The sequence below is a fragment of the Scyliorhinus canicula genome, chromosome 22, assembly GCF_902713615.1.
Source record: "Scyliorhinus canicula chromosome 22, sScyCan1.1, whole genome shotgun sequence".
In the NCBI taxonomy this organism is placed as follows: Eukaryota; Metazoa; Chordata; class Chondrichthyes; order Carcharhiniformes; family Scyliorhinidae; genus Scyliorhinus; species Scyliorhinus canicula.
In genome coordinates, this window is record NC_052167.1 from 20,445,067 (window position 1) to 20,458,881 (window position 13,815).

Sequence of the window (13,815 nt, forward strand, 5' to 3'; positions counted from 1 at the left end):
CCCTGAAAGAAATATCAGCAACATGACTAGAATTTTTGGGGTGTTTTTTTTTTGCACAGACGTGTGTGTATTGTGCCCTTAAATATCACAGGCATCACTTGCACTACAATAGATGTATTTTCCTGAATTTGGAATGGAAATGGAGAGGGAAGCTTGCCTCCTTTCTCCAATCGGTGCATGCACCGTTTATTTATGGAGTAGCGTCGGGCAATCGATGCAAAGATGTTTGCTGATACTTGCTCCCTCTGCTCCTTCAGCCAAGAAGCACTGGGGACTTAAAGGGACCGCTCGCCTCCATGTAGCAAGTCTCTGCCAGGGTTTAAAAGGGAGGAGGGGGCATCCTCTCACCTGTCTGCCCATTGGCTGGCTGAAGGAGGGTCTTACCTCCGATTGGACTGCGGATAAACTTCGTCACTGGTACCTTCAGGCTGGGGGGGGAGAAAAGTTTTTTTTTGTTGGGGGGGGATGTTAGTGGAGAGGAGAAATAAAAGTTTCACATTCTTGCCGAATAAGTTGAGAAAAGTCAAGCAAGCGAGGAGGTGCTAACAGGGGAGGTGTGGAGGGGAGGGGGAGGCGAGAAGACTTGACCAGCAAAGCGAGGGATCAGCAAAGTGTGTCTGTCTGCACAGCGAAAGTTGCAAGCAGCCGATTGCAGTTTGCTGCTGTGGGAAGTGTTTGGAGCACCGAAGCTGGTGGTGGAATCTGTTCCATTCCGCTGGGATCAGAGCTGCTTGAGGGAGAGAGACAGGAGAGGTGAAACTGCAACAAGCATTGGGGTGTAGCTGGGGGGGGGCAGCGGAGTGATCAGCACCATGGCTTGTCTCTGCACAGTGCGCCGCTTGTGGCTCCAGGTACTCGCCTCTCTGGCTTTGGCTGGCACCCCCAGCAGGGGCCACGGTGATGCCCCGGGCTCCTCCGGGCTCCCCGCCCCGCACCCGGCTCGCCCCGGGCACATCGCGGCGCTGGGGCGCGCCGCTCAGGACATGGTCGCCGTGCACATGCTGAAGCTGTACGAAAAATACAACCGAGAGGGCAACCGGCCGAGGGACGGCAACACGGTCCGCAGCTTCAAGGCGAGAGAGGGTAAGGAATGGAGAGGAGGGGGAGAGAAAGAGCGAAAGAAAGAGAGAAGGGAAGATAGAGAGAGGGAGAGAGGGGGGAAGAAAAGCAGAAAGGGAGGGAGACAGAAAGAGAAAGGGAGACAGCAGAAAGAGACAGATAGAGAAAGGGAGGGAGAAAAACAGGAGAGAGCAAGAGAAAGGGAGGAAGAAAACAGAAAGAGAGAGAGATAGACTGAAAGAGAAAGGGAGGGAGACAAGAGAAAGAGAGAAAGGGAGGGATACAAACAGGAGAGAGACAGGCAGAGAGAGAGAGAGAGCAAAAGAGAGGAAGAAAACAGAAAGAGAGAGAGACTGATAGAGAAAGAAAAAGAGAGACTGGGAGGTAGAAAGAGAGGCAGAAGAGAGAGAAAAATGAGAGAACGAAAGAAAGAGAGAGGGAAAGCTAGAAAGAGAAAGGGAGGAAGGAAAAGAGAGAGACAGTGGGAGGCAGAAAGAAAAACAGAAAGGGAGAAAGAAAACAGAATGAGAGTCGGAGAGGGAGAAAGACAAAGAGAGGAAGAAAGGAAGGAAGAAAACAGAAAGAGAGAAAGAGAAAGACAGAGGAAGAGAGGACGAAGAGAGACAGAAAAAGAGAAAGAAAAGGAGAGGGAGGAAGAGAAAGAGACAGAAAGAGGGAGAGAGAAAGAGGATGAAGAGAGAGAGACAGAAAGAAAAAGCGAGAGAGGAGAAAAAGGTCAGCGACAGGCTGGTGAAAGTTGCACATTTTGTTTTGAACGATTCTCCAATGATTGGAGATATTCTATAATATTGGTTAAGACAGAACATGTCCGGTGTCCAAATGCGGTGAAAGTAGACGGGGGGGGGGGGGGGGGGGGGGGGTGAATCCTGAAAATAGTGTTCTAAGAAGATATCGAATGGATTAATGCACTCAGAACTTCGAAGTCCCACACTATCTGTTACATGATGTGCGTTACAATGGGTCAGAGACACCCAGGAGACTCAGAGAGCTTTTCAATGTAACACAGGTTCTGAACGCACCTTCTCAGGGGCAACGAGGGATGGGCACTCAATGCTGACCCCGCCACCTTCCCTAAAAATGAATTGTCAATAAAGCTTAAGGGGAGGGAGGGGTACGATGAAGGAGACCAGGGTGAGACACAGCACCGTCAACACGGAGCTCTAGGTACCCCCCACACCCCAGCTGCTCAGATGCACTGCCCCTTCACAAGCTCACCTTCCAAACAGAGCCAATACTGTATTTCTTTTATGGAAAAGCAAAATACGGCGGGGGCTGGAAATCTGAAATCAAAGGGGAAAGTGTGGAGGGAGGAGGGGGTGCGGGGGCACCTCAGCGAGTTTCACGTCTGTGACCTTTGAGGAACGAGTTCGCCACACTTGCTGGCTAACTTGTTGAGTCTGCCAACCACCCCAGCATTTTCTGTTTCTGGTTTCAGTATGACCACAGCTGGGGAGGTGTTTTAGTCTCGCTACTGTGTTGTTAGTTAAATAAAAGTTAATCATGAATCTTTTGTTTTGGAGAGTGCAGTCGTCCTGACAAGTGTCAGCAAAGACTACCCCCCCCCCCCCCCCGCCCCACACACACACCGAAAAAAGTGATGTTGCTGTGACATACATTGGAGCAGAAATTGATCTCGGCTTCCTCCAGTGAAATCACACGGTCGGAGGGTGACTCGCCGTGAATGTTCAGCATTCCCAAGTCGAGGAGCAACCCGAACTTACAAACCATGTATCTGTCCTCTTACCCCTTACGAGCCGGCAGCATTTTTGAATAGGTTGGCCTTAAGTACCCTTGTCCAAAATATCGCGTGGGAGAAATGGGGCAGTAATAACAAAATAGGTGTGGGATGTAAAGGGAATTCGAGTACACAATCACTTGTGTAAAGAAATCCGCGAATTATTATTTAATGGTCGCCTTCTGAATGATGCAGGACTAAATCCAGATAACAACAGCAACCTGCCTTTATATATAGTGTCATTCAAAGTGATACAACTGTCCCATTAATGTTTAAATGAGAAATTCGCTGGGGGGGAATTTATGACTTAAAGTGAAATCTGTTTTAGAATATTCCCTTCAGAAAATGGTGTTGCGGTGAATTAATTCTACGACTGTGCAAAAAAAAAATCTTAGCTCATTGGGAACCAGGCGATGTCAAAGGGAGGTCATCTAATGCATCTTACCAGGGGGAGAATGTCGCTGGGCATTCGGATCGTTAGCTCAGTCCACATTCATGGCGATGTGCAGATTTGTAAAGGAGGAACTGACCCGCACCCCTAATGTCTCATTGGACAGCGCACTGGATTACCAGTCGTTCACCACAACTGTAACATTGCTGTTCAGGAGCGTTAGGTTACACCTCGTGTGGAAAAACAAACTAGCCGTGAATCCACACACTGGATGGCAGGCGGGTAGCGACGTTATTCCGTTATTAATATTTAAGTGACTCGGATATGCATGGGATAGACACGGTGGATAAGAGCGTGTAGCGATTTGATTCAGAATAATACCGTCTCTGAAACTTTGTACAAGTTGAATATATTTTGATTTGAGATTTTGATTCAGCATAACAGTCTCTGAAACTTCGTACATACATACTGGACATATTTTGATTTGAGATTTGATTCAGAATAATAGTCTTTGAAACTTTGTACATCCTGAACATATTGATTTGAGATTTCATTGAGAATAATACTGCCTCTGAAACATCGGACATCCTGAATATATTTTGATTTGAGATTTCATTGAGGATAACACTGTCTCCAAAACTATGGAAAACCTGAATATATTTTGATTTGAGATTTCATTGAGAATAGCGCTGACTCTTAAACTTTGTACATCCTGAACGTATTTTGATTTGAAATTTGATTGAGAATAATAGTCTCTGAAAATTTGTACATCCTAGACATATTTTGATTTGAGATTTGATTGAGAATAACACTGTCTCTGAAACTATGTACAACCTGAATATATTTTGATTTGAGATTTGATTGAGAATAGTACTGACTCTAAAACTTTGTACGTGAACATACTGAATATTTTGATTTGAGATTTGGTTGGGATTAGTACTGTCGCTACAATTTATTGTGCTTTTTTTTTCTCTTTGCCCAGAAGTGATTGATCATAAGATTCTGTATCATTTCAACTTGACATCCATCCAAGAGTCGGAACTGATCCTGGCTGCCACGTTCCACTTGCTGGCACAGAAACGTTGGAGGAACAGGCACGTGTTTTGCAAACGTTCGAAAGATGCCCCGTGCCCCCTTCAAACACACAAGACCCACCCGGTCCATCTGACTTTCACACATTCCTCCCCGACCTCGCCTTCTGGGAAATTCCTGGGGAATCTGACAGTGACCCCACACCGGAGGGGGACCTGGTGTCTGAATGACATTTCCCACATTGTAAAAGATGCCAGGAGAGGGGAACATCTACTGGTCACCGCCCAGCTCGATTTGGGGGAGAATGTACAGAGTCCGACCCAGCCTGGCAATCTGCCCTACATTCTGGTCTATGCCAACGACTTGGCCATAAGTGAGCCCAACAGTGTGGGGGTCAGCCTGCAGCGATACGGCCCATTCCCTGCCAACGAGGGGGAGTCCACCCCCTCTCCTAATGCCTCCCGGGACTCCCGGGTCAGGAGGGAAACTTACTACTCCCTCCAAAACAACGAGCTGCCCGAGGTGGGGTACAGCCACTACAGCAAGCATGACCGGTGGGGCAATGCCTACCGCCCCTTCAAACCCAAAGCAGCCCGCAAGGAGAGGAGGCGAAAGGGGCAGGAACACAGCCAACAGCTCCTCAGGTCGCAGGTGCTGAACTTTGACGAGAAGACCATGAGGAAAGCCAGAAAGCGACAGTGGAACGAGGCAAGAATCTGCTCCCGGAGATACCTGAAAGTGGACTTCGCTGACATTGGATGGAGCGAGTGGATAATATCGCCCAAATCATTTGATGCATATTACTGTGCGGGGGCGTGCGAGTTCCCAATGTCCAAGGTAGGACAACAGGCCAATCCCAGCTCCATGATCTCCACATTTCCCAGGAGTCTAGAACCAGTCTGAATCTAAATTAACCTCTAACAAAGTGCGGTGGACCTCACCAGAGAGGTCATTGTAAGGGTTCCACACACACTGTGCTCCCTCTCTGAGACCCCTCATACAGATCCAGTCATCTTCCTCTTCCAGCTGACACTCTCCAACACTTCTGACATGTTGAATTCAGGAAATCACGCACTTATTTCCAGGATCGGGGGCACTCCCTTCCTAACACCATCTTGAGGGGGGAAAAAAGTACAGCAGGACTTTTATATTCCCTTCTCCACCCCTCCTTTATATATCTCAATTCCAAATTGAAGAACTCTAGAGAGATTAAGCACTGTTAAGTTTACAAAAATACTCCACATTAGACCAGGGTATGGAGCAGTCAAACATGTTACTCAATTTGATTAGCCAAGCTGAGGGAGGGCGAGACACCGTTTAAGAAAACATTTTGTAACAGACCCGTTGGAACACCCCCCACCCACCCACACAGCTGTGTGTCTTTTTAAATATGCCAACGAAAGCTCAGTATGAAATTAACCCATTAAAAGTGAACAGTTCGGTCAATTAAATAATTTAACAAACCTAATAAGGTAAAGCCCTTTCAAAGGGGCACTGTCACACAGCCATCTTAAAGGAGAATTGTCAAACTTTTAATAAAGATGGGGTTTATAGGGGTGTAAAGCTATCAGGTGTCTCTGGGAGCACCAGTGGTTCTTGTAGCGTTGGACAAATGCACCAAAGAGATTTTAATGGGATTCTAGTCTTGAAGGTATTGGTCGATTTCGTCTTGCAATAACAACTCGTTGCCATTCCCAATTGACCGCGATAATATAGTGCTCGCTATCAGGGTCCGTGTGGCCACATCACAGTCCATTACATGCACTGTCCGGCTCAGAGCACTCAATGGGGGATTTACTGAGTGGGGAGTGAGAGATAGGGAGGGGGAGAGTGAGAGATAGGGAGAGGGGAGAGAGAGAGATCGGGAGAGGGGAGAGAGAGAGATCAGTGGCCAACTCTTCGATAAAGCTCATCACCCCCTCCTCCGCAAGCCCCTCTCAATCGGCCCTGGGAATCGCTAAAGGACTTGCATCGAACCAGAAAGAGCATTGGCTGCTCGATCGGCTGTGCGTTGTGTTCTTCCGGGTGCAGAAATATTAGGTGGCAAAACTAAACAGAGACACCCCAGAAAGGGGCGGAAATTCAGCGCAATAAACGCCATTCTGCACCCTCCCACACCTCATATAAATTCCCCATTTGTTCCTTGCATATTTGTAGCATTGCTTGTTAATTTCCCCCCAGATCTGTAACAGGACCCGTTCAAACACATTGGCTGACCCACAGTATATGTAGATTTCAAACGTTCATAGGTCATTCACCAACAATTTTTTTTGGGGGGTGGATGAGAGATTGTTAACCAATAGGCGCTGTAATTAATTAAGGCAACGCAATTTGTTACTAATTGTATCCAGTATGGTCTGTGTGGTTCAGGATTTAAGCTGTAATTAACGACTATTGTGCCAGAATTAGAGTATTAAAGCTACAATTATGGGATTAATTAAGATCACAAAAGAATATACACCTTTGACTCTCCTTTGAAGCATAGGAGTTTGTTATTAATTTTTCAAGGTCTGTGACATCCAATTCCAACAATTTCATCACAGTGGGTGTGGCATTAACTGGTGTGCCAGTATGGGTCAGTCTTGACCTAGTTACATTATTTAAACTGACCAGTCTGCAAACATCATGGTGGGTCAAAATAACGACTTGTTTCTGAGCTCATTTTTTCCCCCAAAAAATGCAAGTTTCCATGTGAAGATTTAAATTATAACACAAACTCAACTCTGCCAAAATAAAACTGTCCGGCTTGGTGAAATTTCATTCAGAACCCTGAGATCTCAATTTGACGCTGCAACAGTTTTGGTGACCAGAAAGCCTCCAGCGTTTGAAGGTGCTAAAGATTTTTTTTTTGCATTTAGAGCATTATGCACTTTGTAACTCTCTCAATCCAAGAATAGAGTTTCTCTCTCCCTCCCTCCCTCTCTCTTTCCCGCCTGCCCTCCCTCTCTTTCCCGCCCGCCCTCCCTCTCTCTTTCCCGCCCGCCCTCCCTCTCTCTTTCCCGCCCGCCCTCCCTCTCTCTTTCCCGCCCGCCCTCCCTCTCTCTTTCCCGCCCGCCCTCCCTCTCTCTTTCCCGCCCGCCCTCCCTCTCTCTTTCCCCCGCCCTCCCTCTCTCTTTCCCGCCCTCCTCCCTCTCTCTTTCCCGCCCTCCCTCCCTCTCTCATTCCCGCCCTCCCTCCCTCCTCTCTCTTTCCCTCCCTCCCTCTCTCTTTCCCGCCCTCCCTCCCTCCCTCTTTCCCGCCCTCCCTCCCTCCCTCTTCCCGCCCTCCCTCCCTCTCTCCCGCCCTCCCTCCCTCTCTCCCGCCCTCCCTCCCTCTCTCCCGCCCTCCCTCCCTCTCTCTTTCCCGCCCTCCCTCCCTCTCTCTTTCCCGCCCTCCCTCCCTCTCTCTTTCCCACCTCCCTCCCTCTCTCTTTCCCGCCCTCCCTCCCTCTCTCTCTCTCCGCCCTCCCTCCCTCTCTCTCCCGCCCTCCCTCCCCTCCCTCTCTTTTCCCGCCCGCCCTTCCCCTCTCGTTCCCTCTCCCTCTCGTTCCCCTCCCTCTCTCGTTCCCCTCCCTCTCTCGTTCCCTCCCTCCCTCTCTCGTTCCCTCCCTCTCTCGTTCCCTCCCTCTCTCATTCCCTCCCTCCCTTGTTCCTTCCCTCCCTCCCTCGCTCGTTCCCTCCCTCGCTCGTTCCCTCCCTCCCTCGCTCGTTCCCTCCCTCGCTCGTTCCCTCCCTCTCTTGTTCCCTCCCTCCCTTGTTCCTTCCCTCCCTCCCCGTTCCCTCGTTCCCTCCCTCTCCATCGTTCCCTCCCCCTCCCTCCTTTCCCTCCCCCTCCCTCCTTTCCCTCCCCCTCCCTCCTTTCCCTCCCCCCTTTCCCTCCCCCTCCCTCCTTTCCCTCCCCCCTTTCCCTCCCCCTCCCTCCCTCCTTTCCCTCCCCCTCCCTCCCTCCTTTCCCTCCCCCCTCCTTTCCCTCCCCCTCCCTCCCTCCTCCTTTCCCTCCCCCCTCCTTTCCCTCCCCCCTCCTTTCCCTCCCCCTCCTTTCCCTCCCCCTCCTTTCCCTCCCCCCTCCTTTCCCTCCCCCCTCGTTCCCTCCCCCCCTCGTTCCCTCCCCCCCTCGTTCCCTCCCCCCTCGTTCCCTCCCCCCTCGTTCCCTCCCCCCCTCGTTCCCTCCCCCCCTCGTTCCCTCCCCCCTCGTTCCCTCCCTCGTTCCCTCCCCTCCCTCGTTCCCTCCCTCTCTCCCTCCCTCTCTCGTTCCCTCTCTCTCGTTCCCTCCCTCCCTCTCTCGTTCCCTCCCTCCCTCTCTCGTTCCCTCCCTCCCTCTCTCGTTCCCTCCCTCCCTCTCTCGTTCCCCCCCCTCCCTCTCTCGTTCCCTCCCTCCCTCTCTACCTCCCTCCCCACCTTCCTTCCCTCCCCACCTTCCTTCCCTCCCTCCGTGCCTCGTTCCCTCCCTCTCTCGTTCCCTCCTTCTCTCGTTCCCTCCCTCCCCTCCTTCCCTCCCTCCCTCTCTCCTTTCCTCCGTCCCTCTCTTTTTCTTTCCCTCCCCCTCTCCTTCCCTCCCTCCCTCTCTCCTTCCCTCCCTCCTTCCCTCTCTCTTTGGTCTCTCCCCCTTTCTGTCCCTCCCTCCCTCCCTCTTTTCCTCACCCTCCCTCCCTCTCCCTCTCTCTCTGGCAAAATAATGTCCTTTAGGGTTTAGGGAATGAAACCTGCCATCCATAACCCAGTCTGGCCTTTATGTCACTCCAGTCTCATGTCGGTTATGGTTGACTCAGAGCAGTCAGAACCCACCAAACGATACCAAACTGCGCCAAAGAGAATACTCAGTGGGTCAAGAGGTTGTCCACCATTACCTTCTCGAGACACCTAGGGACGGACAATAAATAACAACCTCACCAGTGATGCCCACATCCCAAAAATGAATTTGAAGCTTTCTTGGGTTTTTAAAAAACGTTTTCCACAAATACTTAGCAGTACAAAGACATTTCTTTGTGCTACCAATTGTATTTGTAGCAGAAGGGAAAGATTAGTAGTTTCCGAAAATAATGGGACATTGACAAAATTATTACTGCAGTTGGTATAAGGGAAAATAATGGACATAAAAGGAGTTTTAGTTATGCCTTGATGATAGAGGTAGAAATATCCCCTCTCTGCAAAACAAAAACCCTTTTATTTTGCAAAGCTGCGAATTAAATATTAAGGCCACCCGTTGCCTTGATTGGACACGGTTGTCCACATTGTTTCGTGGGAGTGAGCACAGATGCATAACAAGCACAAAGCGACAATAGAAGAATAAGGGTAGTCAGTCCTGTAGATTAGAAATCAACTTGTTTCAAACAAATCCCACACAACTGTGCAGAAGTGTTTTGATAGTCCATGACTGTAACAGCAAGATCTAGTAGCCTTGAAGACATATTCATTTTTAAACTGCTGGTTAGAGGGGGAAGGTTTGTTCGTCATTTTTCGACAATTGGTATTCTTCCCCATCTGTGTGCAGATTCCATTGCTCATCAAATCTGCTTGCGCCTAAAATGTTTCAAAATTTGACCTAATGTCAGCAAAATTTGAGCTGGATTCTCGCTGCTTCGATTGTATATTTTTAACTATTGTTGAAAATAAATCATGAATTTTTTTATCATTTCTGCAAGTGAGCATTTGCAAAAAGAAACACGGATTTAATTCTTTTCCGTGTATGCCCATTGGTCTAATGTTTCAAATTTCTCTGAGTTTTGAACTCCCCTCCTTGGCCTAACTCTGGTTTATTTAGTTATTTCTTTCATCATAGACGTAGAATTTATAGTGCAGAAGGAGGCCATTCGGCCCATCGAGTCCTCACCGACCCTTGGAAAGAGCCCCCCACACCTCCACTCTATCCGCATAACCCAGTAATCCCGACTAACCTTTTTTTTTAATTAAAAAAATAAATAAATTTAGAGTACCCAATTATTTATTTTATTTCCAATTAAGAGGCAATTTAGCGTGGCCAATCCACTTAACCTGCCCATCTTTGGGTTGTGGGGGTGAAACCCACGCAGACACGGGGAGAATGTGCAAACTCCACACGGACAGTGACCCAGGGCCGGGATGCGAACCTGGGTCCTCAGCGCCGCAGTCCCAGTGCTAACCACTGCGCCACATGCCGCCCTCCGCCTACCCTTTTTGGACACGAAGGGGCAATTTAGCATGGCCAATCCACCTAATCTGCACATCTTTGGATACTAAGGGGCAATTTAGCATGGCCAATCCACCTAACCTGCACATCTTTGGATACTAAGGGGCAATTTAGCATGGCCAATCCACCTAACCTGCACATCTTTGGATACAAAGGGGCAATTTAGCATGGCCAATCCACCTAACCTACACATCTTTGGACTGTGGGAGGAAGCCCACGCAGACACTGGGAGAAATTGCAAACTCCACACGGACAGTGACCCAAACCGGGAATCGAACCTGGGACCCTAGAGCTGTGAAGCAATTGTGCTAACCACTGTGCGGCCTTGCCACCCATGTGACTGAGCAAATGCATAAAGCAAAGATAATGGGTTCTCATGAGTACAGTTGGTAAAATGTGACATTTTCTGCATCTGTTAGCATTGTTTATTAATCTAAGGTCTGAAAACCATAGGCATTTTAAACTTTGATGTTTGTCACCTTTTCAACATTACATTTTGACCAATAGATGCTCGTGTCAGTGTGTTATTAAAATAAGTCTGGTTGCTCTGAGAGAGATGTGACTCAGAAGAATGACTTTGACCAACAAACCATTTAGGTCTTTATAAATTTAGTTGGAGTTACATCATTGAATTGCTGTAATATAGGGGAGGGGATGCCATTGTGGTGCTGTCCCTGGATTAGTAATCCGGTAGACCTAGGGAAATGTTCTGGGACCAGGGTTCGAATCCCACCATGATAGATTGTGGAAGTTGATTTCAATAATAATCTGGAATTAATGATGAACACGTGGTCATTGTCATAAAAACCCATCTGGTTCACTAATGTCCTTTTAGAGTTTTGTCTTGCAGAAAGAGAGACAACTTAATTCTACCTCATACCATCAAGGCACAACCAAAACTCCTTACGTCCATTATTTTTCCTCCTATCAGCAGCAGTTAGAATTGGGTTAATATCCCATTATCTTTGTAGACAACGAGGGCGGGATTCCCATTGAACCCACCCCACACCGCCATTAGACAAATCCTGAGGATCGGAGAATTCCAGACCAAATCTTTTCTTCTGATGGCGGCACAGTGGTTAGCACTGCTACCTCACAGCGCCAGGGACCCCGGTTCAACTCCAGCCTGGGGTGACTGTCTGTGCGGAGTCTGCACATACTCCCCCTGCCAGCATGGGTTTCCTCCGGGTGCTCCGGTTTCCTCCCGCAGTCCAAAGATTTGCAGGTTAGGTGGATTGATTGGCTGGCCATGCTAAATTGCCCCTTAGTGTCCAAGGTTAGTTTGGGTCGTGGGCCTATGATAGGGTGCGCTTTCAAAGAGTCAGTGCAGACTCAATGGGTTGAATGGCCTCCTTCTGCACCATAGGGATTCTATGATTTGGCAACAAAGACATATTTGTTAGAAACGTCTACAAAGTTCATAGTAATGTAGTTTACTCTTAAATGGCCCAGCAAGCCACTCTGTTCGCGGGCAATTAGGGATGGGCAATGCCGGCCCATGAATTAATTTAAAAAATATAACGGATTATGCCTGTCGAATTTGAAAGTCACACACTCGATATATATCATTCGCCGGTAACTAACGAATATATTTTGCGTTGTACCATAGGTGGTTCGTCCCTCTAACCATGCAACAATCCAGAGCATTGTCAAGGCGGTTGGGATTATCCCGGGAATTCCAGAGCCCTGCTGCGTACCGGACAAAATGAATGCGTTGAGCGTCCTCTTCTTTGACGAGAGCAAAAACGTGGTCCTAAAGGTGTATCCCAACATGTCAGTGGAGACCTGCGCCTGCAGATAGAATGACTTCTCTCCAGCCGGGAAGCAGAGAATTAAGACCGGGACTATCTAATACAGTGCGCTGTACTGCTGCCTAACAAGTAAAAGCTGCATTGTGTCCTTCCCCGATTAGGAACTCGATGCCGGTTCTGTCCCCTTCCCTCTACACACATCAACATGCTAAGTTATGGCGCTGAATAGCAAAGTGTGGACTGGGGTAAAAGAGCAGGCATCAACATGTGGAGAGCTATTAGCAACACAGAAACCCCAGTGCTCCGTTTACTGCATCCAAATGCACCCGCCATCCGACAAAGCAGTATTTGGTCTTCCACGATATTCCCTTATTATAAAGGTAGCAGGACAGTTTGATGCAGATTGTGGTACTTAAGCTTTTGTGTACTCTTGTATGTAAATTAATAATAATACCAGCAATGGCAGTCTATTTAAGTGTCGATTATACTCTATTCCTGATCTTTGGTGTGTATTGTGAGTTCCAATCTTTATTCATCATTTCACTTATTTAATACTTGTTTGTATTCCTGGTAGCAAAGATGGGTTTGTACTCCTCCCCTCCCTCCCCCTCCATCTCACCACCCCAAGAACAAACACAGTTCAGCAATCGTAGGGAAGCTGCCCAAAGCACTAGTGGCTTCTTAACCTAAAATCCAATAAACTGAAGGATTGACATAATTCTCCCAGGCCAGAAAGGGTTCATCAGAGGGCAGTTAGCGATTGGCTGCCAACTCCTTGTAAATTGTAAAAAGATCGTTAATTTCAAGATAGATTGTTTTAAATTAACATATATCTGATATATAACAGGCAATGTAAAGATTACTAAGCCCAGAGCTATGGTACTAATTTTATTATCCATGAAACTAAAGTTAATGAAGTTCCTGGGGAAAAAAGTAACTGAAGAAATACTTAGACAATCTTCAATGAAGGTATTAAAGTTTATGACAGGATTTGTTAACATTATAATTATGACTAAAGCAACAAAAAACAAATTCACAATTCTCTCCATTCAAATGTGATGTTGAAGGGTAGAATGTCCAAGAATGTGTTTTTAGTAATGTATCTATTCCTAACAGTATGTTGTAAAATGTGGTGCGTGCCCAGAAGTTGCATTGCTCAATCTACAGTGTGACACTGATAGTACCTCGGAAATTAAAGGTTGAATTGTATTGAAATTGTATTCTGTTGAGATATTATTCAGCAAAGCTGCCTTGCATCCTGCAAGTCATGTTGTTACAAAGAGACATTTCTGTTTTAGCTCATAATGTCCCTGTGCAGCACTCTCCTCTAAGGTAACACATAGTTGACCCTGTGTCAATCCTCAACCAATGCCTCTCCCTTGGGTTACCACAAGGCGGACAAGCATGATCTGGGATGACTCAACCACATTTTTCTTTCCGTTGCCCCTTGTGAAGGCGAGGTGGGGAGGGACACTTTTTAAAAAACGTTTAGGTACCCCTCACCCCCTCCAACAAAGTGTATCAACACTATGAATACTGTGGGGGAAGACCAGAATTGTACAGTTCCGTAAGCAGGACATACCGGTGTATCACTTCACAATTGTGTATCTTAAAGCCATCAGTCTATCTCAGTTGGAGGTCTAGTCTCATCAAGTATCTGTAGCTCACTTACTGACGGTCGC

At 47.8% G+C, this 13,815-nt stretch overlaps 1 protein-coding gene across 1 annotated transcript; it reads left to right on the plus strand.

Moving 5' to 3' along the window:
- The first annotated feature begins 474 nt into the window (after window positions 1-474).
- LOC119956161 (growth/differentiation factor 10-like) lies at window positions 475-13,351 on the plus strand. The gene is made up of 3 exons (XM_038783080.1): window positions 475-1,083; window positions 4,189-5,075; window positions 11,992-13,351. The coding sequence occupies exons 1-3, from the start codon at window positions 813-815 to the stop codon at window positions 12,181-12,183; spliced, it is 1,350 nt and encodes a 449-aa protein (XP_038639008.1). The 5' UTR covers window positions 475-812; the 3' UTR covers window positions 12,184-13,351.
- The last annotated feature ends 464 nt before the right edge of the window (window positions 13,352-13,815 follow it).